Genomic DNA, 24,458 nt, shown 5'->3' with positions numbered 1-24,458 from the left:
CCAAGATGTTTTTGTTTGAAGACCGTAAGGTCCTCTGTGGGACATACCAGGAGAGGCGGTCCCGTAGGTACGAAGGTCCTAGGCCGTATATCAGCATTCCACACTAAATTTCACTCCCACCAGTGGGTGAGGTGTGACACAAAGTGTGTAATTGAACAATGTCACTACTTCCCCACCCCTTTCCACACATACATGGTTCTGTTACCCCATGATCCCGCCATGAAAATAGCAGGAAATAGCTGAATGCTAGTATATCCCCTCCACACACAATTTTTTCATTGTGCTCCCCCAATTTTGCAGGTTAAGGGGGCTGCAAACAGATTTGTTTTCTGGAATCAAATAACACAGTATACTCTCGTTAGTTTTCTGGGCCTGGCTTTTACATCGTGTGAAAGCTGAAATGTAATGTGGAAATTAACAGGGGAATGTCAGGGAGATGGAACAGACTGGCACATGAGTACAGAGTGAGAGACGTAGATTTTGGGGACCTGGCTGAAAAATAGTGCTGTGAATCACATCAGCATTGAGTGATGGCTAATGCTGCTTTCTTTGTGCTTGTAGCGATGGAAGGAGTGCCTTTTATGATCTCGGAGAAGTTCGCCTGCGCTTCCGAAGGGGTAAGTTCTTTTATCCATGTACATAAGTGTATATTTTCTCATCGCTCTGGCCATCCTTCCTTCTCTCTGTTCCTTATCTATTTATTTGCAGCATTGGTACTCAGGCCTCTGGCCAAAGAAAGGCTCTCAGTGTGGCTTATAAAAATCAGTTCTGAGACAGTCCCTGACCTCAGGTTCAAAAGACATGGCGTGTGAGGAAAAAGGAAGAAGAAGCAGAAGGAAAAAAGCAAGCTCAAAGACAAGTTTTTACAAGTTACAGTTGATGGCAGTCCTGGCTATCTTGCCATTGATATAAAGAGCAACCTTCCTCCTGAACCACTTTTAACATGCACCCATTCCAAGAGCAGAACTGGTGACAACATCCAGAACAGGAAAATAGGACAGCTCCTAGCACACAAGAAATACACATGCAGAGGAACAGTATTAGTTTTCCTTGCCTGGATGGCTCAGATGTAGTGATGGCCAGAAGTTATGTCTGTATCTGTTGATAGATTTATTGGCAAATGACCATGTTCATTCATTTCAGTGGGTCTACTCCAAGTAGAATTTAGTTGGGCACAACCCCAGGTGAATCAAATGGCCTCTTTCCCCTGCGCCTGTGCTGTCTCCAGCCAAATGAAACCCAACCTTGCACCCACCGCCCCGACTCCCTATTTCTGGGAGCTGCTTAGACCTTGAAAAATGTGAGCTATTCCGCACATGGAGCGCAAAGTAACTTGAGCTGACCCAACTCCTCTTGGTTGCCGTGGCGACGTTGGCTGGCTCCCAGCTGCCGCAGAGAAGGACAGCCTCGCTGGTCCTGTTTACCAATTCCTCTCTCAGAAGTTGAGAGGTCATTACGTCCTAATGAGGCAGCAGATGGACCTCGGCTGGAGTCCGGGCAGCAGCAACGCAGCCTTAAGAATAACCTCGTCCATCTTCCCTGCTTCTTCTTCCCCCTCTGCCTGGAGAACACAGCCAGTGCCCAAATGTCTGTTCATACTGTAAAAGCTCCTCTTGGGCAGTTAGCGTATTAGGCCAGGAATGGGATTTTTTTTTTTCCAGACCAAGAGCTGCACTCCCTTCTGGGCAGTGTCCCAGGATCCACATGGCAGTAGTGGGCAGGGTGAAAGGCAATAGCAGGCAGAACAACAAATGTAGGTTTTACCTTTGTACAGTAGGCTCCATAAACTAACACACCCCTCGCTGTCCTCCATCCTGGCAAGCAAGAGGCACCATCAGAGTTCAAGGACACATTCCAGCCAGGCAAAATCACTCAAGGAGGGTGCAAAGCAGGGCCAATGAGGGGTGTGCCTGAGGAGAAGGGGTGTAGCCTCATGAGAATACCAAGGGCCAGATAGAGAGGCCTGGAGGACGGCATTTGGCCCCTGGGCCCAAGTTTATGCTCCCTTGCTTTGGATGGTAATGTGTATTACTTGAGAGACTGAGATGTGTTTAGCCAGCCTTGCTGCCTAGCGCACTCAGCACACCTTATTCTTATTGCTGAGTTGGGCCCTGAAGCCCAACTTAACAGCACCACTCTAGCTCATACATGTCCAGTTTGCAAAGCAAAGAAGCTGGCCTGAGACCACCCCTTTCACTGCCCCAAGAATGGCAAGTGGGGCTGGGGTAGTGGAGTGCCCTTCTCCTCCTCATCACATGGGCCATTGCAACAGGCAAATCCAAATCTAGTTCTTCCTCCCCTTCCCCACCCCCCCAAAAAAGCCTCCCTGCCTGTTACTCAATTCAAAAGAGCCACTTTTCATTTATTTATTTTATTGCACTTCTGTCTTGGCAACTTTCTAAGAAATTTCAGGCAGAATACATGTTTCCTCTCCCAGCCTGCACACACACAAACACACATCACATAGTATCTCCCCAACAACCCTATAAGGTAGCTACAGAGTGCTGGTTAGCTAAGAATCACCCAATAAGCTTCCTGGCAGAGGATTTGGACCTGCGTGTCTCCCCAACTCTATCACACTGCTGAGACGCTTAAAACCGCTAAGCCACACAGTCTTTTCAAATCTTAAGAGCAAGACCCTGGGTAATCCAGCCCAACTGAGAGCTCCAGTTCTCATTTCTGCAGCACGAACATCCTTATCCATCCCAAATACAAAGACCAAAACATACATGTAAATAGAATTAACACTGAGCTATCTAGAATTAAAAATCATAGAAAAAGCAAGATAAGAAGGAAAGGAAAAGGAAAAAGAGTGTCTCGCGATTCTCCGTCTGTCAATTATTCAAAATAATTATTCAAAATATTTATTTCATTCCAGAATAATTCCCCCCCCCAATTTTTTAAAATTGATTTTCCACATTTATCTCAAAATGACACAACAAAACACACAACAAAGAAAAACACACCACAATACAACAAAATTAAACACAGATAAAAGTTATTTCTTCAAATACCTAATTGATAACTGACTTCCTCGAATCTCCTCTAACTGAATTTCATTATATCACCTTTATAACAGTTCTCCAAGTTCATACATTCCAGAATAATTTCTAGCTGTGCTAGAATCCAGCTTTTTTCCATTCTGCTAGATGGTATTTTCTGAGTCTTCCCTCCCAGGCATCTCAGATTCAAAACTTTTCTTAAAAGCCACACATGTGAGACATAATTGTCTTTCTTCCTTTAGCAATTAGGAAAAAAACGCACAATTTTTGGGATGGGGGAGAATGCCAGCCTGTGAAGAATCAGAGAGGCCACCTGTTCATCCATTGAGCCAACCACATTGATTATAATTGGTATTGGGCTGCTCTCAGTACTTTTTAATGGAGTGCAAAGGAGGAGTGACCTCCATTGTGATAATCAGGTATCTGCTTTGGCAGATAAGTGTACTGATAACTGACACAAGCTAAGTTCTACACTGCTCTCATTGAGGGTGAAGTGGAAAGAAGTTCCAACCCAGTGGTTGCACTTCTGGACACTGATAGTGTCCTGATTTTAAGCTTACCGTATTTTTCGCTCTATAAGACGCACCAGACCACAAGACGCACCTAGTTTTTGGAGGAGGAAAACAAGAAAAAAAATATTCTGAATCTCAGAAGCCAGAACAGCAAGAGGGATCGCTGCGCAGTGAAAGCAGCAATCCCTCTTTCTGTTCTGGCTTCTGGGATAGCTGCACAGCCTGCATTCACTCCATAAGACGCACACACATTTCCCCTTACTTTTTAGGAGGGAAAAAGTGAGTCTTATAGAGCAAAAAATACGGTAATTTTAAATGGATTGTCCACTTGTTTTTTTCAGGGGAGATACCCACGATGTATTGGGATCCTGTGACCCACTGGACTTTTGTGAGCCTCTTAACTAATCCCTGCACTTGCTAGGAAGCTGGAACATTCCATTTGCTGGAATTATCATTTTTATAAACTGATTGTTGTTGTTGTTGTTGTTGCTGTTGTTATTATTATTTTGCATTTCCTTATAGATGCAGCCAGTCGATCTCCTGGGCATCACTATTAAATCCTTGGCAGAAATCGAGAAGGAGGTAAGTCCCTTCTGGAATCTTGTCTTTCCTTGATTCACCACCTGAGTTCTTTTCAGAGCCTGGATATGATTTATTCGCTTTACAAGGCTGTGGGTGAAATTCTGCACCACCATAACCCAAATTCTGCAGCATTCTGCAGCGTCTGTATTTTGATGCAAATATGCATAACTTCCCCCACTTTGCACAATTTATTTTGTACATATAGATAAAGCTTCAGACCAGCACTTAACACAAGCTTGCTGTGGTTCCCTGTTGGGATTCAGTTAATCACTAAAATAATATATACAACACGGTGATTAACAAACAGATTTTATTTCTGCTGCAAAACATTTTGGCTTTCACCTTTGTCAGCTGCTCTGGTGGGGATATATTTATATTTTGAGACTGGGAGAACCCATACAGGGTGGTATGAAATCTTGCCTTTAAAATTTGCAGAAATCTAACTCAGCCTCTCTTCCAACTTCTGAGGTTGTTGTTGTTGTTGTTGTTATTTAGAGGCAAAACTGGGTGAGGCAATAAGTGTTACTCTTACGTTTATAAGAGGGGTTCTGCATTCACATTTCTCCATCCAGGGAAGCAAGAGGCAGTATCACAATTCAAAGACACATTCCAGCCAGACTAACACACTCAGGAAGATTGCAGTGCAGGGCTATTGAGGGGCATGGCCTGGGAAGAGTTCTGAGGACCAGATAATGAGGCCTAGAGGGCCACAATTGTTCCCCATCACCCAGGCATGTGGGGGTGGGTATGGAGAAAGGGGATAGAAAAAGTTTCTCTCATAACACTCGAACTGGATGGCTTTCAAAGATTAGACAAATTCATACAGGATAAGGCTGCCATTGGTACTAGCTTTGATGACCATGCTCTGCCCCCTCAGAGGCTTTAATGCTTCTGAATATCAGTTGCTGGAAACAGCAGGAGGGGAGAGTCTGCAGGTTTTCCATGGGCATCTTGGTTGGCCACTGTGAGAACAGGATGCTGGACTAGAGGGGGCCTTGGCCATTCTTATGCTTGAGGTTTCCCATCCTAGGTATAGGAAACATTCAGCTAAATGGACCACTGGAGTCTGACTGTGTAAGGCAGCTTACAAAGTGCTGATTTCTAGCCCCAGGATCACTAATTGGCTATCCCTGTTTGACAGTAACATGATGCCACAAGTGCATACATTTTAAGATAAATCAGTCTCTCAAGATTCGACAAGGGAAGTGTTGTTGGCTTTTATGGCTTAATTTCACCATCTCAGCAAAGCCTCTTCAACTGCATTTCAAAGGACTTAATTTTATTCAGATCCTCCCAAGTTGCTGCCTCCCTCCCTCCCTCACGCCCCATGCCCCCACTCCTTCTCAGCAGGCCTCCCCTCCTGAGCACAGTCACATGTAATGGTCTTTAAACGAACACACTTGCTAACTGGCAGGAATTCAGGTTTGGTTGTTCATTTGTTTTTTAAATGTTGGTTCCAGCGATTCAGCTTGGGAGTTTTGGTTATTTCTCTCCCCCCCCCCTCACACCCCAATCCCAAATGACTGGAGAAATTCGTCTTGATTATAATTGCTCTTACCCACGCATATCTAATTTGTATCTTTTTAAGTGTTAATTAGTAAACAGTTTGAGCTGACATCTTTATGCGTTTGCATCTGTGAAAAATAGCGCTTATTGCTGCCTTAGCTGCGGGCCCTTGCTGCTCACTGCAACATTGCGACATTGACATAAAATTAATGAAGACATGGGTGCCAATTTTTTTTTAGCTGCCTTTAGGAAGATCTCCTCCTTGGCGAGACTCTCCTTCATGCCATTTAATTTATTTATTTTTTTAAGGAGAGGGAGATGTGTACTCATACATCACTTTCCATGCAACATCTTTGCTAAGCAGGCGTCCGTATTAATTTTCCAAGAACGTGGTGCACATTTCCCAGTTACCTAGGTAGCAATCAAACTTGCAACCGGGATAATGCCAAAATGTATTCTCCTTTCTTTAAAACTTTCCCCAGCCATTAACTTTCAAGATAACCAGGTGTTGATAATAAAACAATGTAAAAAAAATAAAAATAAACAAACTCTGCTCTCTTATAGTCACACAGTGTCATCTAGTGGTGGCATTAAATATTGCATTGGGAGGGAATGTACTTGTTCATTGCATTTATATTATTACTTTTTCTTCAAGGAGGCATACATTTATCCCCACAACAACCATGTGAAGCAGGTGAGGCTGAGATGCAGCGACTGGCCCAAGGCCACCCAACAAGCTTCATGGCCAAGTGGGGATACAAACTCAGATCTCCCAAGTCCTAGTCTGACACTCTAACTACTACAGTGGTACCTCGGGTTAAGTACTTAATTTGTTCCGGAGGTCCGTTCCTAACCTGAAACTGTTCTTAACCTGAGGTACCACTTTAGCTAATGGGGCCTCCTGCTGCTGCCACGCTGCCGGAGCACGTTTTCTGTTCTCATCCTGAAGCAAAGTTCTTAACCTGAAGCACACTTTCTGGGTTAGCAGAGTCTGTAACCTGAAGTGTATGTAACCTGAAGTGTATGTAATCTGAAGCGTATGTAACCCGAGGTACCACTGTACACCACAGTAGGTCTCATACATAAAGTAGATGAACAGGGCATACAGTGGTACCTTGGGTTACATACGCTTCAGAAATATTACCCAGAAATATTACCTCAGGTTAAGAACTTTGCTTCAGGATAAGAACAAAAATTGTGCTCCAGCAGCGCAGAGGCAGCAGGAGGCCCCATTAGCTAAAGTGGTGCTTCAGGTTAAGAACAGCTTCAGGTTAAGAACGGACCTCCGGAACGAATTAAATACTTAACCCGAGGTACCACTGTATTAACTTGCTCACAAAAATGAAATTGTGACATTATGTTACTGACAGACAGGGTTAGCCAGTTAGTGATCTGGAGCTGGAAATCTTCCCTCCCCCACGAACATGAATCAATTAGTCCCTGGTGGCTTAATCAAAATAGCAGTTGATCAAAATAGCAATTGAGGGTGTGGTAAAACGTTCACTCCAAAAGACAAGGTATGGATGTCTTTTGGATTTTGAATAATAATAGTAGTAGTAGTAGTAGTAGTAATAATAATAATAATAATAATAATAATAATAATAATAATAATAATTAATAATAATTTATACCCCACCCATCTGGCTGGGCTTCCCCAGCCACTCTGGGAGGCTTCCAACAAAATATTAAAATACCGTAATAAATCAAACATTATGCAACAGAACTCCCATTCCAGGTATGACTACAGTTCTGATCTCCTCACTTCAAAACTAATATTGTAGAGTTGGAAAAGGTTCTGGAAAACGGTGGCTGAAATGATCAACAGAATGAGGTGACTCCCCTTTGAGGAAAGATTGCAGCATTTGGGGCTTTTTAGTTTAGAGAAAAGGTAAGGGGTGACATGACAAAGGTGTGTGAAATTATACACAGTGTGGAGAAAGTGGACAGAGGAAGGTTCCTCTCCTTCTCTCATAACACTAGAACTCGTGGACGTCCAATGAAGCTGAATGTTGGAAGATTCAGGACAGAGAAAAGAAAGTACTTCTACACACAGCACATAGTTAAACTATGGAACTCATTTCCACAAGAGGTAGTGATGACCACCAGCTTGGATGACTTTAAAACATAATGCTACCACTGTCTACTAAACACGATAGCTGTGCTCTGCCTCCACAGTCCAAGGCAGTATGCTTCTGAATACCTGTTTCTAGGAATTGCAGGAAAGGAGAATGCTTTTGCATCATTGTAAAACAAAAACATCTTTGCCTGAGGTCAAAACAATCTCAGTTGGCACCTAGCAGTCTTCCTAGGGGAGAGCATTCCATAAACAGAAGAACACCTGTTCTCTTTTTACCTCCTGGGGTTTGGTCACATTCATAGGGGGGAAAGCTTTTTTCCTTCAGGTCACTGCCCATTCCACAACTTAATATGGCTTAGTAACTTCTGAATATTCATTCCATTTGTTTACCACCTATCCTACTAGCAGCTACCAGTTACATGCGTTTATCACTAAAATTTGGAAGAACTTACCTAATGCTAAGAGCTGTCTCTGGGGAGGATGAATTCTGTGATCATATTTTATCCTCACAACAACCCTATTATGTAGGGCAGCCTGAGAAAAAGAGAAAGAGAATGCCAGTGCTCTGTCTAGTCAGGTTGTAAGGGATCAATTCCAACCTGTTATCTCTGAGGATGTGGACAGGCTGCTTAGACAAGTTAAACCAACCACCTGTTCTCAATCCTTGCCCATCCTGAGCCAGAGAGGGCTGAGCAGTGGGCTCTGTGAAATAGTGAATGCTTCTCTCTGTGAGGGAGTCTTCCTGGAACCCCTTAAAGAGGTGGTTATTAAACCACTTCTTAAAAAACCATCTTTGGACCCGACCACTATGGCCAGTTATCACCTAGTCTCAAATCTTCCATTCATCAGCAAGGTGATTGAGTGGGTGGTCGTGGAACAACTCCAGGCACACCTTCCAATAAGGATTCAGGCCCCATCATGGGACTGAAACTGCCTTGGTCGTGCTGGTCAATGATCTCCGGTGGACTAGAGAGAGAGGTGAAAGCTGTTTCCTGATTCTGCTAGATCTTTCGGCGGTTTTTGATACCATTGACCATGGTATCCTTCTGGACCCTCTAGCAGAGCTGGGAGCTGGGGGAACTGTTATGCAGTGGTTCTGCTCCTTCCTGGGCTGTGTCCAGAAAGTGGTGGGGGGGGGATGAGCGTTCAGACCCCTGGATGATCACTTTTGAGGTAATCAGGGCTCTGTCCTCTCCCCCATACTTTTAGCATCTATATGAAACCACTGGGTTTGGGCTGGGTGTTCACCACTATGCAGTTTATACCCAGGTCATTTAAATTAGAACAAGTGTTGGTGGTGAATGTCCTGTGTGAGTGTCTGGAGGAGGTTGGAGGATGGATGGTGGCTAACGGATTGAGGTTGAATCCTGACAAGACAGAAGTACTTTATCTGGGGGACAAGGGGCAAGTGGGTGTGCAGAACTCCCTGGTCCTGAATGGAGTAACTGTACCCCTGAAAGACCAGGACAGCTGTCCATGGATGTGCAGATTAATTCTGTGTCCAGCTCCATCTGGTACACCAGCTGAGACCCTATCTGCCTGTGCACCGTCTTGTCAGAGTGGTAGATCCCCTGGTTATCTCCCACTTGGATTACTGCAATATGCTATATGTAGGGCTACCTTTGAAGGTGATTTGGAAACTACAACTAATCCAGAATGTGGCAGCTAGACTGGTAACTAGAAGTGGCCACTGGGACCATATTACAACGGTCCTAAAATATCAACATTGGCTCCCAGTACGTTTCCAAGCACAATTCAGAGTGTTGGCACTGACATTTAAAGCCCTAAACTGCCTTGACCCTGTATACCTGAAGGAGTGTCTCCACCCCCATTGTTCAGCCCGGACACTGAGGTCCACCTCTGAGGGTTTTCCAGTGGTTCCCTCACTGAAAAATGAAATTACAGGGAACCAGACAGGGGGCCTTATTGTTAGTCACGCCCATCCTGTGGAATGCCCTCCCATCAGATGTCAAGGAGATAAACAACTATCTGACTTTTATAAGATATCTGAAGGCAGTCTTGTATATGGAAGTTTTTGTATGTCTGATGTTTTGCTGTGTTCGTTGTTTTAATTTGTTGGAAGCTACCCAGAGTGGCTGGGGAAACCCAGTCAAATGGATGGCATGATGGTGATAGATGTTGTTGTTGTTGTTGTTAACTGGTGCACAGTCACCTAGTAAGTTTCATAGCTGAACGGAGATTTGAATATGTTGCTGAGCCATTAACTGTCCAACTGACTGAAACCTCCAGCCAATCAGACTGACATTTACCTACTCTTAGCCCTAATCCCACCCACTAAATCTTAAGGCAGCCTCCCCTCTTCTGCCAAATCCTGTTACCTAGCAACCAACTGCCAAACAGGCTTGTCACATTATAACAAAACAAGGCCTCGTTGCAGTCACAGAGGTCTTCCTTTTAAACAAAAATGCAATATATACATATATGTATAAGCACATTTCTCCACTGAGTCCAACAACTTCTGGAGGGCCACAGACTCCCCATCCCTGATTTAAACACTCAGTTTCCTATTACATCCAAACTTGGTTGCTGGGCTTTATGTTCTGGTCTTTGGAAAAAATTCACACTCATAGCTTCAACATGCAGCACAATGTCTGTCTTTGCATCCCCCTCCCCTCATCATCCCCAACCAGCCCCACATAGGAATACAGGAAGCTGCCTTATATTGTGTCAGACTCTGGGTCCATCTACCTCAGTACTGTAAACACTGACTGGCAGGAGAACTCCAGAGTTTCCAACACCACGTGTGCCCTGGCCCTACCTAGAGATGCTCGGGATTGAACCTGGGACCTCCTGCGTGCAAAACAGATTCTCTACCAGTGATCTACAGCCCGTCCTGGCCAAAAGCGTAGAAAGCTGCCTTATATTGAGTCAGACCATTGCTACCTTTAGCTCTGTGTTGTCTACACTGAATGGCAGCAGCTCCCCAGTTTTTCAGACGGGTACCTCCCAGCCCCTACCAAGAGATGCTGTGGATTAACCCTGGGACCTTCTGCACACAGATCAGATGCCCTGCCCTCCATTGCATAACACTCAGCTGGTGAAAAGCCCTGGATGACTCAAATGGTTGCACACTAGTTTGTGACATTTTGGTGGGCTTTAATGAAGGCTGTTGCTCTACTGTGGCTTTTGGTTTAATCATGTCTTAGTAACCAGAACATCAAACCAGGATCATATTCCCTGCCAGCCAGTGCCCATAGCAAGGGCAGCTAAACAGAGCAGTTTGTGTCATTGGAATCAGGCACTGCTTTGCAGCTTCTCTTTCCAGCAAGGTTTGCTCCAGTTTGGAAAGTTCTACAGTTGTACATTAGCTGTTGAACAGAATCCGTTCTGGAAGCCCGTTCGACTTCCGAAAATGTTCAACAACCAAGACGCGGCTTCCGATTGGCTGCAGGAGCTTCCTGCACTCGGAAGCCACGTCGGACGTTTGTGTTCCCAAGAACGTTTGCAAACTGGAACATTCACTTCCGAGTTTGCGGCGTTCAGGAGCCAAAACATTCAAGTCGCAATGCGTTCGACAACCAAGGTATGACTGTAGTTGCACTCCTTTTGCTTCACACCTTGGCACCAGGCATTTTCTAAGTATGTGAGATTTTTTATTAAAGTTTTTCACAATACAATAAAATAACAGCTACCAAAAAATGCAAACGCAACAAGTAAAATGCAGAGTCTTCTCCTAAAGGTAGTTCACAGACCCCAGCTCACTTCCCAGCTCTTGCCCAGGGTCCTTTTTCCTTCCAGCCTCTCACCCTGGGGGATCCACATTACTTTGTCTCTCACCCAAGGCTCTCCATTAACCATCTACCATCCCCATGAGTACACAATCCCTGGACCATAACAAAGGTCCCATACATAGGACTCCAAAGAGAAATGAAAAAGAAAAAAGAAAGAAACGAGAAGGAGAGAGAGAGAGAAGAGCAAAATGAAACGAAATGAAATGAAAAAGACAAAAGGAAAAGTAACAGTAGAGAAAACTGATTTTCCATCTATCAGTTAACATTAAAAAGAAAAAAAAAATTAAGACATTCAGTCCATGATCTTCTCCACTTTCTGTTAAACAATATTTAAGTCAGAGTTTCTCAGAACCATTCGTTTATTTTTCCCACGGAAAGTCCAAGAGGGTATCAACCATGTTTTTTCTTTAATATTTACTTTACCTAGGGCTGCCATATATCTGGAAATCAGTTAAAATGTCTGGGGAAACCCATGGTTTTGGGGGGTGAATTTCCTTTTAAAAGCTCCAAAACTACCACTACTTTTTCTATATCTTACCAAAAAAAATGCAACAACTTTTGTGTCCAGATTTTCACGTTTTGAAATATGACAACCCTACTTCAGCTCCCTTAATTCCTACCACCATTCCTCCGTATTGAGCAATAGTAAATTCTTCCACCTATGTCCATGTTAAAATCTCTCCACTGTGAGCACATATTGGAATAAGATTCCATATTTTTTCCTTGTCACTTAATTCTAGCCTACTTCCATACGTTCAAATTCCATTGCCTGTTATATTTCCATTTCTTGTGTTTACAACCGTTGTGAGGAAGGCATTTCCATTTCACCATCTGCTTTCTTTAGTTTAGCTACATTATCCAGTGGCACCAGTCATTTCCCAACAAGAGAGGCATTGTCTGTCATGGACCGACAGCTTCCAGAATACGTGCAGGTTGTAGCTTCACGAAAGGCAAGGTAGTTCTGTGACACCTGGAGCAACTGGATCATTCAATCGCACACGGTTGCAGAGACAAACCCAAACGCTCAAATCATGCTCCCACATTCTGGGAATGTCAGAAGCTGCCTTATATAGAGCCAGACCATTGGTCCATCTAGTTTAGCGCTGTTTTTGGCTAGGGAACTTCAGACCTGAGGGTCAGATGTGGCATCCAAGTCTTTCTGCTGTTATGGAGGCATCCTGAGTAGTGGCTCAAATGTATGAGGAACAAGGGAGAATTTAGAGGCTGGTTCATTCGTTGAATGTGGCACTGCCCCTCCAACCTCAGCCAGCCCCCACCTGCCTGTTGTGGGGGGGGGGGATGATTAACAAAATTGGTCCTCCTGGCAAACTGGAAATATCCTCTCACTCGCCCAAGTTTAGGATACAGTCATACCTTGGGTTACAGACGCGTCAGGTTGCGTTTTTTTGGGTTACAGACCGCTGAAACCCGGAAGTACCAGAATGGGTTACTTCCGGGTTTCGTCGGCCGCACATGCGCAGAAGCACTAAATTGCGCTTTGCCTTACTTTCTGTGTTTTGCTGGTCCTTGGCAGCCACTTCACCAGAAACCTTGCAGGGAAGAAGGGGGAGAGATCAGACAAATAAAAGTTCTCTTTCATACTTGTTTTGCAAGGTTTTCCTAGATTTTCCTAGTTTTTCCTTGTCATTTGAAGGTTGAAATTCCATTATCAGGAACACATTAGATATTTCCCCAAAGGAATCAGTGGAAATCATTGACTCATTATGTGAACACTTGCCTAACAAACAATTTCCTGAGAATGTATTGCGTTAAGATAGTGAAACCTGAATGTGCTTCTGATAAATAAACATAAGCTGTCTTAAATTACACTCAGAAAGTCTTACAAACTGCCTGTACTAACGCAAAATATAAAAAAATTATTACATTTATTTATTTCCCACTCTTCACCCTAGGGTCCCGGGGTAGGTTACAGCATTAAAACACAGTATTGAAAACAGCTTAAAATAGCAAAAATAATAAGGTGGGTCAAAAAAAAAATACACATAAGTTGTCAAATGCCAAGGTAAAGAGGTGCACCTTCAGCATTTGCTGGAAGCTGTATAATGAAGGTGTCATAAGGTGGGCGGTATTCACAAAGAGCTCGCCCACACTTCCCCTTGTCCCAGGTCTGAACAGTCTCTTGCTCACCTTGTTGCTTTCCCCGCTGTTTGCCACTCAGTCGGAACAAACATCATTTGGTTTTTCTGCAGATTGGCTTCTGTTCCAGGTCGCCAGTGGGCAGTGGATTTCCCCAGGGTAAAGTGGCTGGACTGGCAGAAGTGTGGTTAAGCTCTAAATAAAAGTACTGGCCTGTGCAACAGGACCTTAACCCCTCTCCTGTGTCCTCCTCAAATATGCTCTGGAGGGTTGGGGAAAACTCTGGAACAGATTTGGTGGGTGCCTTGCAGGGGGGCGGGGGGGGGAGCAGTAGCTGAGTCAATTGCAAAGCAGATAAAACTTTCTTTTTTTATATAGTAATTTTTTATTAATTGTAACATATTGATTATCATACATACAACAAAACTTCACTTCTTATACAATCATTTTGGACTTCCATCAGCACCTCTGATGATCCACCATTCTGCTCACTTCTTCTGCATTTCTTAAATTCATATTACCTTTAATTATCTTAACTAGCAATTCTCCTCTTTACCATTTTTGCAATAATTCACCTTACAAAACTTCTTGCAGACCTACAAGCGTAATTTGATCATCACAATTACTTTTCAAATAGTCCGTAAATTTACACCAGTCTTCTGTGAATCTCTGGTCCCGCAGGTTTCAAATTCTTCCTGTTAATTTGTCTAATTCTGCATAGTCCATCAGTTTCATCCTCCATTCTTCTTTTGTCGGTATTTCTTCTTGCTTCCAATTTTGTGCCAATAATATTCTTGCCGCCGTCGCAAAGCAGGTAAAACTTTCAATGCCATCTTCCTGCTTTGCTATGGCCCCCCCGAGGGTGGGGAGGTTAAAGTGGGAAAAACTGTTTGTTTGATGTGAATGAGTTTTGGATTAGGGGGAGGTTAAGGGTTGTTGTTTTTTTTACGAATTATCACGTCTTAGTTGTGCTTTATTATTTGAGTATTTTTTAAAATGGATGTTACATTATATGAAATATTAATATATTACATGATCTCCCCCACCTCCCTATGGTAATACGCATTGTTTTTTCTTTTTGCTGTAAGTTGCTTAGATACTTTTGGGTGACAAGTGACTAATACGTTTAATAAAGGAAATGAATGAATGATGCATCTCTGTGGGGAGGGAGTTCCACAGCTTAGGGGTCGCCATCATCCCAAACTTCTGAGGGTGGAGGAACTACCAAGCCCCACCCCTGCTGGTTTCAGCACCTGAGAAGGCCTAGGGAAGGAGAGGGTCTTTCAGATGTTCAAGGCATTTGTGGGCCGTGGTGTGAGGATGAAGCCTGTGACACAAGTTATAGTGATGGCTGCTGCCTTAGATGGCTTTTAAGAGCAATGTGTGGCTGCTTAGACACATTCGTGGAGGAGATAGGTCTACAAATGGCTAGTAGCTGTGATGTTAAATGTGGGCAGTCTGTCTTCAAATGGCATGTCTTTGTTGTCAGGGAATGACAGGGGTAGAGGACTCTTTTGACTGGAGGGTTCCAGGGTAGAAACAGCAATGCTAGGCTAGATAATAATAATGATAATAATGACTTTTATTTATACCCCACCCTCCCCAGCCAAGACCAGGCTCAGGGCGGCTAACACCAGGTATAAAAATAATTGATTAAAATACAACTTAAAAACAAGATTAAAATACAACATTAAAATGCAGCCTCAATTCAGTGGAAACTCAAATCAAAAACTTTTTGGGGATAAAAACGTCAAATCTTCACCAAGGCCAGCTATCCAGACTGGTCCTGCGTGGGCCAGAAAAAAGCCAGGGAAGTCCCCAAATAGGAGTTCCATCCCAGAAGGAGAAAGGAAAAAGGAAAGAGGGGGAGGGGATCAAGTTGATTCCAAGCCAAAGGCCAAGCGGAACAACTCTGTCTTACAGGCCCTGCAGAAAGAAATCAGATCCTGCAGGGCCCTGGTCTCATGAGGCAGAGCGTTCCACCAGGCCGGAGCCAGTGTTGAAAAGGCCCTGGCTCTGGTCGAGGCTAATCTGACTTCCTTAGGGCCTGGGACCTCTAGGGTGTTGCTATTTATGGACCTTAAGGTCCTCCACGGAGCTTGAAGATCAAGCTGTTCTTACAACACTAGTGACCTCAGCTGCCTCCTCTTAATCTAGAACCAGCTTTCCCTCTTTAACAGCAAACTTCAGAGGTTCCATGCCAGCATAAATGGCACAAAAATTGGGCTACCGTGAATGAAGCAATGCTTGTTTGATGTGGAACCTAAGATACGTAGGCATACGAAACTATTTTTTAAAAAAGCCGAAATGCGACGGAGGCCCCTAAACCCAGACCCCCTGGGGGACTGAGCATGCTCAGTGGCCTCCAGAAGCCACAGGATGTTCAGCATCGGGTGAGATACAAGTGAACTGGCACCCTCTTATTGTATGCTGCACGAAGGCATGGCTGAGTAGCTGGTTGGAGTCTAGAGCAGGAGCATCTTGTTAGGAGGTGAGAATTCCATTGCAGTGGCTTGTGGGCAGCTCCACTCTCAGGACACCAATACTGGCTTACCCTGAAGATTGCAGCATGTGCTTTGAACCCTCAGAAGTACGCAAGAGCCTATTAATATTATTAGCAGGCTTCCTATGGTCGCAGGTAATGCTGGGCTAGATGGATCTCTGGTCTCATCCAGGAAGTAAGATGGGACCAGCCAGTAAGAAAACAGTATTTAGTATTCAAATGTTTACTTTTGCTGTTGCACTGTGGCTTGGCCACAAGGTGGCAGTATTTCTACATGTACTGTTCTTCACACTAGGCTTTGGAGTAAATGCTGATTTAAGTAACAGCTCAATGAAGACACTTCTCTGGTTTAATCCTGTCTGGCAGGAGCCAAGGGCTTTTAGGGACATCTGCAGGAACAGATGATTTGGAATCCTCCACACATACCCTCCCCAGCTGAAAGAACTTCCATGTGTTGAGGAGATGGTTGTACTTACTCTGACACTGCATGTCAAAAAAAAAAAAAAATCCTTAGGCCAAATAGTTTAATGTGGCCCCCCAGGCCTCTCTGTCTGGCTCTCAGAATTTTTCCCCAGACCAATTTAAATGTTAAAGCTTTGTGCACTAGCTTGGTTCCTTTCCGTCTTCCATCCAGGGAAGCCAGAGGCAAGAACACATTTCAGCCAGGAACAGAAGCACTCAAGCAAGAAGGGTGCAAAGCAGGGCCAGTGAGGGATATACCGTATTTTTCACTCTATAGGACGCACTTTTCCCCCTCCAAAAATTAAGGGGAAATGTGTGTGCGTCCTATGGAGAAAATGCAGGCTCCTTGGCTTCAGCGATAGCAACACGAAGCCTCCGAAGTGCAGAGGGAGAGCTCCCCCTGCGCTCTGGAGGCTTCGCGTTGCTTTCGCTGAAGCCCCCAGAGCGCAGCGGGAATTCGCACTGTGCTCCGTGGGCTTCAGGCAGCTATCTGCAAGTCTTCGGAGCGCAACAGGAATTCCCGCTGCACTCCGGAGGCTTGCAGATAGCCATCTGAAGCCCGGAGAGCGAGAGGGGTCGGTGCACAATGATCCCTCTTGCTCTCCTGGCTTCACTTCACTGGAGAGGAGCTGCACAGTTTTCCCTCTCTGCGCAGCGCCCCTTCAGCGAAGTGGGAGGAGAAATGGAAGGGGCTCCGTTTCTCCTGCCACTTCGCTGAAGGGGCACTGAGCAGAGAGGGGGAGAATTTTATTTTTTTCCTGTTCTCCCCCTCCTATGGTCCGGTGTGTCCTATTGAGCGAAAAATACGGTATATGGTTTTGAATGAGTGCCAGATAAAAGATTTGGCCCCTGGACCACAGCTACCCTACCGCTGAACTAACACTCCCTCCACACACTCCCCACCCCAAAATCACTTAAGGAGATTACCTAATTTAGGGATTCTGGTCACATCTGCACCTTACACTTAAACCCCTTCCTTCCTTCCTTCCTTTGCAAAATCATAATATGCACTTCCATAAAAATACAGCAAGGAGGAATGCAGCAGATAAGGATAATATGAGCAAGAGATGCATGAAACTATAATTAAAAACATCAGTAAATGCTAATGGGTTGAAAGGAAAAATATAATGATGTAAAGACCTGACTAAACCTTTTTTTTCCCCCTGAAGTCATCTTCAGGAAGGGAAGGGTGCTTCGTGCCAAACCTCTATTGGTAAGGGGTTCCACAGGCCAGGGGCTGCCACATGAAAGACTCATTCCCTAGAGAAAGCCAACCAAACCTCAGTGGCTTCACCGCCTCCCAAAGAATCTTGGGAACTGTAGTTTAAGGTTGCTTGGGTTTATAGCCCTGTAAGGGGGAAGCTACATGTCCCAGAATTCTTTGTGGAGAAGCCATGTGCTTTAAATGCATGTGGTGGATGATGACCTAAGCCTCTCTTTGTTACCCAAACACAAGTCAGGATCTGCCTGGGAAAAAGTCTGTTTTAAAATCTCTAGGTGTCCATTCCTCAGCTGCCTTGGCTCTCTTGATGGTTGTGTGGTGTGGCTTATCTGTGAATCCAGCTCAACACATCTCTATTTCTGTTTCCCACAGTACGATTACAGCTTCCGGACAGAGCAGAGCGCTGCAGCCAGGCTCCCCCCGAGCCCCACTCGATGTCCACAGCTCCAGCAGTCCTGAAGCCCCCACCCCTGGGTGCCACGGAGAGGGGAAGCACATGTACTACTGAGAGGGGAGAGTGATTCCCCTCCTCTCCACGTAACCTTTTCCCCAAACCCCTTTATTCTCCCCTCCCCACAAAAGCAGTGTTACTGGAACCCTTTCCAGCAAAGGGGACTCTCTCTTTCTTTCTCTTTCTCGTGTCAGATGATTTGTCACTGTCTTTGTACAAAATAACTGGATAGGATTTATTTCTTCTTTGTTTCTCTCTTTTATTTTTGATATCTCTTCTTGCTTCAGAGATTTTGATTTGGCTGCGTTAACCCTTTTCATCAACTGTCTTGACCTCCCATATCTCCTTTCAGGGTCCACTCTGCATCATAACCGTGCTAACCAATGTGTTGGATTGATGGATGTGTTGGTCCATCGCCTTTTTTAAGATGATGTTCGCTTTGTTTCTGATAACTGGTTCTGCCAGGTTAAAATCCAGTGAAGGCATCTTTCTCCAAAACGCCTTGCACCATCTAGGAAGCCACAGCCACCTCATCTGTGGCTTTTAACAGTGATCTCCCAGCTGATTCTGGAATACCGCCAATCCAGTGCAGTCTTACACTAAGTCTTACTCAGTGCAGTCTTACTCTTACTCATGTGGGACTCTAAAATCACAGCATATTATTGGTTCTAAACTTGTACCTCAATCTCTATACAAGGTTGAGGTTTATGTCTGGACTGAACAGAGACAATAAACTGGGTTGTGCTTTTGGTTGGCTGGTGTTCTTCCATAACCTGTGACAGGGAAGAAAGTAAATAAGAAAAGCCAACAATTTTGCCTTCTTTGCCATGAAAATCCCACACAGCCAATTGTTTGCAGTTGGAAATGAGCTGAAGACCTTTTGTGGCCTGGACTTCCCTCTGGCTCATGAAGAAGCCTGGAGATCCACTCTCCCAGTCCCACTAGCAAAGCCATTCTTCATCCAAAGATCATGCTATCCACCTTACTTGGTTTCCAAGGCCTGTTGGTGGGGGGCGCTTCTTTTTTCCAGCTGAAAAGAAATAGACCTAGATGTTTGCCTGGAAGCGTGGGAGATGCTCTGTGGTGCACTCTGTCTATCTGTCTCTGAATGCAGACTGCCTGGAAAGATGTCCAGACTTCCATTCTCTCCCCAGAAATACTTGAATGTGGCAGCTAAGAAAACAACCAATCAAAGCATGCCGGTCGCAGCAGCTGGCTCCTAAAGTCTTTGTCTCTCCTATTGGCTGCTTGATGATGAGAGCGACCACCATGTGTGCCTCTGGAAGCCTCCTGAGAAGGGAGTTAAGACTTCAGTTCACAACAAGTCTGGTCCCACTTTGCCAGCCCAAGAACAACTTTAAACTTCAGTCTCCAGCATGCTCACGACAAGTGTCTTGTTCGAGACCCAAAATGCATGTCTTGGTGAAATCTGTTAACTGTATTATTATTTTTTAATGTTATTTTGGAAAGCCTGTGTGATCACATGTGCTGCTGTTTGAGAGTCCCTGCCGGAGAGAACAAAATGTTTCTGGGGGCAGCAAAGAGGGACAGGATTATTACCACTTCTCCCCACCCACTGCCCTCTTCAGGTGGAAAGGTTCAGCTGTGTAACATGTAAATAATGATTGTCTAACAGTCTTCAAATTAAAACACGGTGGTCATAGAAAGGCAGCTGCTCTTGTGAGTTGTTTGGCAAGCATGTTTTTTAATTGTTTTTCCAAGGTTAAGTGCATGGATGAAAGTTGATATAGACATACCATCTTCCTCCTGACGGTGTGGGATGTTCCTAGTACTTTATTATCTGTAGCCCTAATCTCCCATATGGCTACTATTCTATGTCTAACAAAATTCAGATTTTTCCTATGATGACGACTTCAATGCTTTTTTGAAATACCAAATGTCAAATTCTTTTTAAAGTGTCTTTTTTTCTTCTCTTCTTTTTTGGTGCCTCTGCTTTGCTGGTGCCCTAAGCATGTGCTTAGTTTGCCTATAGGCTGACCCAGTACTGCTTCCAACTCCAGAGTTATAAGAATCCTCTCCAGCCCAAGTGGGTGGGTGGGCAGATCTGAAGCTTTTTGGTGGACTGAGTTGCTGCTGTTTCATTCACTCACAGTTCACAGCAGTATTTACTTGATAAGAGTGTTTTCATGGGCCTTTCTCTCCTCCAGGTTTTTGACACATATTGCCCCGGCGTCTTTATCTGGAGAATCCGTCTTCTAAAGCAAGGGTGGGGAAGCAGTGGCCCTCCAGTAGCTGTTGGACTACATCTCCCATCATCCCTGACATTGACCATGCTAGCTAGGGCTGATGGGAGCAGGAGTGCCACAGGTTTCCCACCCCTGATCTACATGCTGTTGTCTTTGTCACTGTTCTCCCTCAGCCCCGTTTTCCCACTCTGAACCCCAAAGATTACCCATGGGGCAGCAAAAGCTGTGGCTGGAATGTACCACTTGAAACTGCAGGTGGGGACTCACATCATGGACTATTCCCCATCCAACACATACACAAAAGCCAATCTAGCGTGTCAGGGGAAAGTCTAGGTTACCCCCTTTTGTTCTGACATGCCAGGTGGCGGGATTATTGTTGCGGGTCAGGTCCACAAAAAGGCTTACCACCTCAGCTGAGAACTAGGCCCTATGGATCATTAGAAGAAATGAAAAAATGAAATGAAAAAAATAGGTTGATAGTGCCAGGGTGATTATTTTGAAGACCAAGGCCCTTTTCTTACAAACCTGGAAAAAGCTGGTGCGTTGGAGCCTGCCACTGTTAATTTTTCCTGTAGGGGGCAGTCTGTACCTAAAATGAGAGCGTACAGGAACCACGTGAGCCCCCCCCCCCCCCCCCGTTCCTTGTTGAGAGGCCCACAGAGACTTTCACAACCAGCCCTTTATCTACTGGAAAAGCACAGGTTTACCCTTGTCTTCCCCCAATGGAGGTTGCTGGTATAGCATTCAGTGTGTTCTGAACAGCCTACATTGTCTTGAGGCTTTTTCAAACCATGACAAATGCATTTCACAGGTAATGCTTTGTCTCAGAAAAAGAAAGTGATGCAAGCTGTCTGTACATTGCCAAATGCAACAATTTGCACACACATCTCTTTTGTTGTGTGCACACATGTGCAAGTCTCACTGACCTTTTTAAGTGCTTCCTGTGGGTCATTCCAGCAACCGCCATGGGGGGAGACAAAGGGATTGGTTCCTTGGCATTGGCCATGTGTTCATCTAGATCAGGGGTAGGCAAACTAAGGCCCAATCACCTTCTAAATCCGGCCCGCGGACGGTCGAGTGTGTTTTTACATGAGTAGAATGTGTCCTTTTATTTAAAATGCATCTCTGGGTTATTTGTAGGGCAAAGGAATTAGTTCATCTCCCCCAAAAAAATATAGTGCGGCCCACCACATGGTCTGAGGGACGGTGGACTGGCCCACGGCTGAAAAGGGTTGCTGACCCCTGCTCTAGATCTCAGAGACAAACATGAGACAAAGCACTGGGCTGGATATAAGTGGTGTTACTCCTGTGATTTTATAGTGGCCGAAAAAAGTGCAGCTGCAATTGTGAAAATGATTCCCAGCTTTCCTCAGCAATGCTGATGCCACGACTGAATGCATTAAGGAGCATCTGATAGCGCAAATGGGTTTAAAATTCACTGGCAGAGTGCCTGCTTTGCATGCAGAAGATCCCCGTTTCAGTTTATGAAATCTCCAGGGCTTGGAGAGACCCTCCTGCCTGAGACCCTGGAGAGCTACTGCAAGTCAGTGTAGACAGTACTGTGGTACCTCGGGTTACGAACTTAATTCGTTCCGGAAGTCTGTTCTTAACCTGAAACCGTTCTTAACCTGAGGTACCACCTTAGCTAATGGGGCCTCCCACTGCTGCAGTGCTGCTAGCACGTGATTCCCGTTCTCATCCTGGGGCAAAGTTCTCAACCCAAGGTACTACTTCCAGGTTAGCGGAGTTTGTAACCCAAGGTACCACTGTACTGAACTAGAAGGGCCAATGGTCTGTTTCAGTACAAGGCACCTTCCTGTCTTCAAATCTGTGGAGTAAATTGGTTATTTTCCAAGTAGATATGGAAGACAATCTTCCATTAGGATTGGGTTGATTGTGACTCTTCAGGAGTTGCTAGACTACAATTACCATCAAGGTTAACCACTGGCTGTGCTTAATGTGTGTTGGGAGTCTGGCTGTGCCTGCTCCAGATGTTGTCAATGTGCTTCCCAGGTGCTGCTCAACTGCAGCTCCTGTCGTACCTGAACTTCGGTTATAGTTGCTGGGGCTAATGGGGGTTTTTGTTCACCAACATTTGGAGGGCACCACAGAACACCCCCAAATTGTTGAGCTGTTGTTGTTTTTTACAGAGACGCTAAGATCCAGAGCAACAGACGTATGGCAGCCCTACGACTTTTGAAATGGAGAGTCACACAACCCCAACCCCACCTCCCCCTCCATTAATGATTAAGCTTGGTGCTCTGTTTTCAAGAAAAACCATCAACTGTGGGTCTGTTTTACCCAGGCGACTTAAGAGTGCTCAAATGTAAAATGCATTAACAAGAAGTTGACAATTTTTTATGACATCAGATCATACAGGCAAAAAGAAACACTTTTTAATGCAGTTGGGAATCTTCAGTTGTATTGTATTTGTGCGTGCGTGTGTGTGTGTGTGTGTGTGTGTGTGTGCATATGTGCTGTGTGTGTGTGTGTGTGTGTGTGTATTTTTAAGATGCTATGCATTTTATTTGTGATGGGACATTGAAAGTGGATTAACTCGTTCATTAATTAATCCTATTAATATTATCCTTTCATATTTATTTTAGATTGCCTTCCTTGTATTTTAAAAGGGAAGTTTGTGTCTGAAAATTTAGCCTGTATTCTTAATATAATTTGTTAAATAAAAGTTTACCCAGTTTCATTTTCTTCTTCTTCTTCTTCCGAGTTTTGAATTTTGGTTCAGGTGGAGGCATTGCATGTTCAAATGCTTCCTCCGCCTGCTGCTTGTGAAAATCTAGCAGCTCAGGAAGAAGTGTACTTCCGACCTAGGCTTCTCCTTGAGATGCTAGGGCATTCTTATTTAATGTGGTTGGCCATTCAGATATGCAACTCATCCATCTGCATTCTGATCTGATATTTCTCCAGAGTGTGGTACGTCTGATTATCGGTTGCTGGGAAGCACGAGTGGCGTGAGAGCTGTTGCACCCAGATCCTGTTTGTGGGCTTCCAAGAGACATCTAGATGGCCACTGTGAGACTGGATGGTGGACTAAATGGGCCTTTGGCTTGATCCAGCTACAGTGCTTCTTACATTCTTATAATAGGCTTTCGGGCTCTGATCTTTTTGGAGTAACCTCCAAGGAAGATGTGCAGGCAGTATTGAAAAGGGGCCCACACTGGGAAAGCTAGCACCTCAAGGATCAGGTTGGGTTAGACTGCTCCTCCCTGAGGCACTAGCTTTCCATACGAAGGAAGGCATTTCTGTTTAGAGGAGTATTCTCACATAATCTGAGTGTTCCGATTAGCCTTCCGTCCCAATTTGTTGCTCGTCAAGAAGCAAATATACTTGTTCCTTCCATATTTCTATCCAAAAAACAAAAGCAGGCAGGGTCATTGGGACTTAGCCATACACTTCAAAGAGAGAGAGAGAGAGAGAGAGAGAGAGAGAACAGTTACAATGCATTAATACTTAATGCCAATAAATTGTTTTAAAAAAGAAGTGCTATTAGCTCTTGGTCTGATTTCAAAAGCCCTTCTCAAGCAGTTCACTCAGACTTCCAGCAAGAATGGTCTGTCCTTTCCTAGCCCTTTTGGGGTCATAGTGCGGTTTGAGAAAAATCAGTATTGGGGTGGTGGAGAGAGTAGGAGAAAGAAGAAGTAGGCCCCACCTGATCTTAGCTGTGGGTCTGCCTATTGCTGGTTTTGGCCCTTTCCACTACTAGCATGTGGCTTCCAAAAGATTACCCCCCCCCCAAGTAGGGGATAGCCAAAGTGGTGCCCTCCATATGTTGTTGGACTGCAACTCCCATCAGCTCCAACTAGCATGCCCAATGGTCCAATGGTCAGGAATGATGGGTGTAGTTATGAGACTGATGGGATAGAAAGCAGAGAGCCCAACAGTAAGTGGTCCAGAGCCTACTAATTATAGTTCTGCCCCAATCCTCCTCCCTGCTGAATTCTACAAGGGCAACACAGAGACTAAGGAGGTGGACGTTGGCAGGCATTGTGACCCCCTGGGCTGGTTGTAAGAAAGAAGGTGAGGGGCGCTGTCTGTCCAAGGGCAGATTGAGGTTGGTGGGGCAGTGC

The 24,458-nt window shown here is 44.7% G+C and overlaps 1 protein-coding gene across 4 annotated transcripts in view; it reads left to right on the top strand.

The window, feature by feature from the left end:
• Window positions 1–21,307, top strand: part of MVB12B (multivesicular body subunit 12B) — a 110,282-nt gene extending 88,975 nt beyond the window's left edge. For all 4 annotated transcript variants that reach the window (XM_080989660.1, XM_080989662.1, XM_080989658.1 and 1 more), the window contains exons 8-10: window positions 562–617; window positions 4,037–4,096; window positions 18,088–21,307. In XM_080989660.1, coding sequence (XP_080845786.1) covers window positions 562–617; window positions 4,037–4,096; window positions 18,088–18,174 — 203 coding nt within the window. In that variant the 3' untranslated portion in view covers window positions 18,175–21,307. The remainder of the gene's footprint in view (window positions 1–561; window positions 618–4,036; window positions 4,097–18,087) is intronic.
• The last annotated feature ends 3,151 nt before the right edge of the window (window positions 21,308–24,458 follow it).

This window comes from Podarcis pityusensis (assembly GCF_964106645.2).
Source record: "Podarcis pityusensis genome assembly, chromosome: Z".
Lineage (NCBI taxonomy): Eukaryota > Metazoa > Chordata > Lepidosauria > Squamata > Lacertidae > Podarcis > Podarcis pityusensis.
Note: the sequence above shows the minus strand (reverse complement) of the source record. Positions and strands in the feature narration are given on the sequence as shown.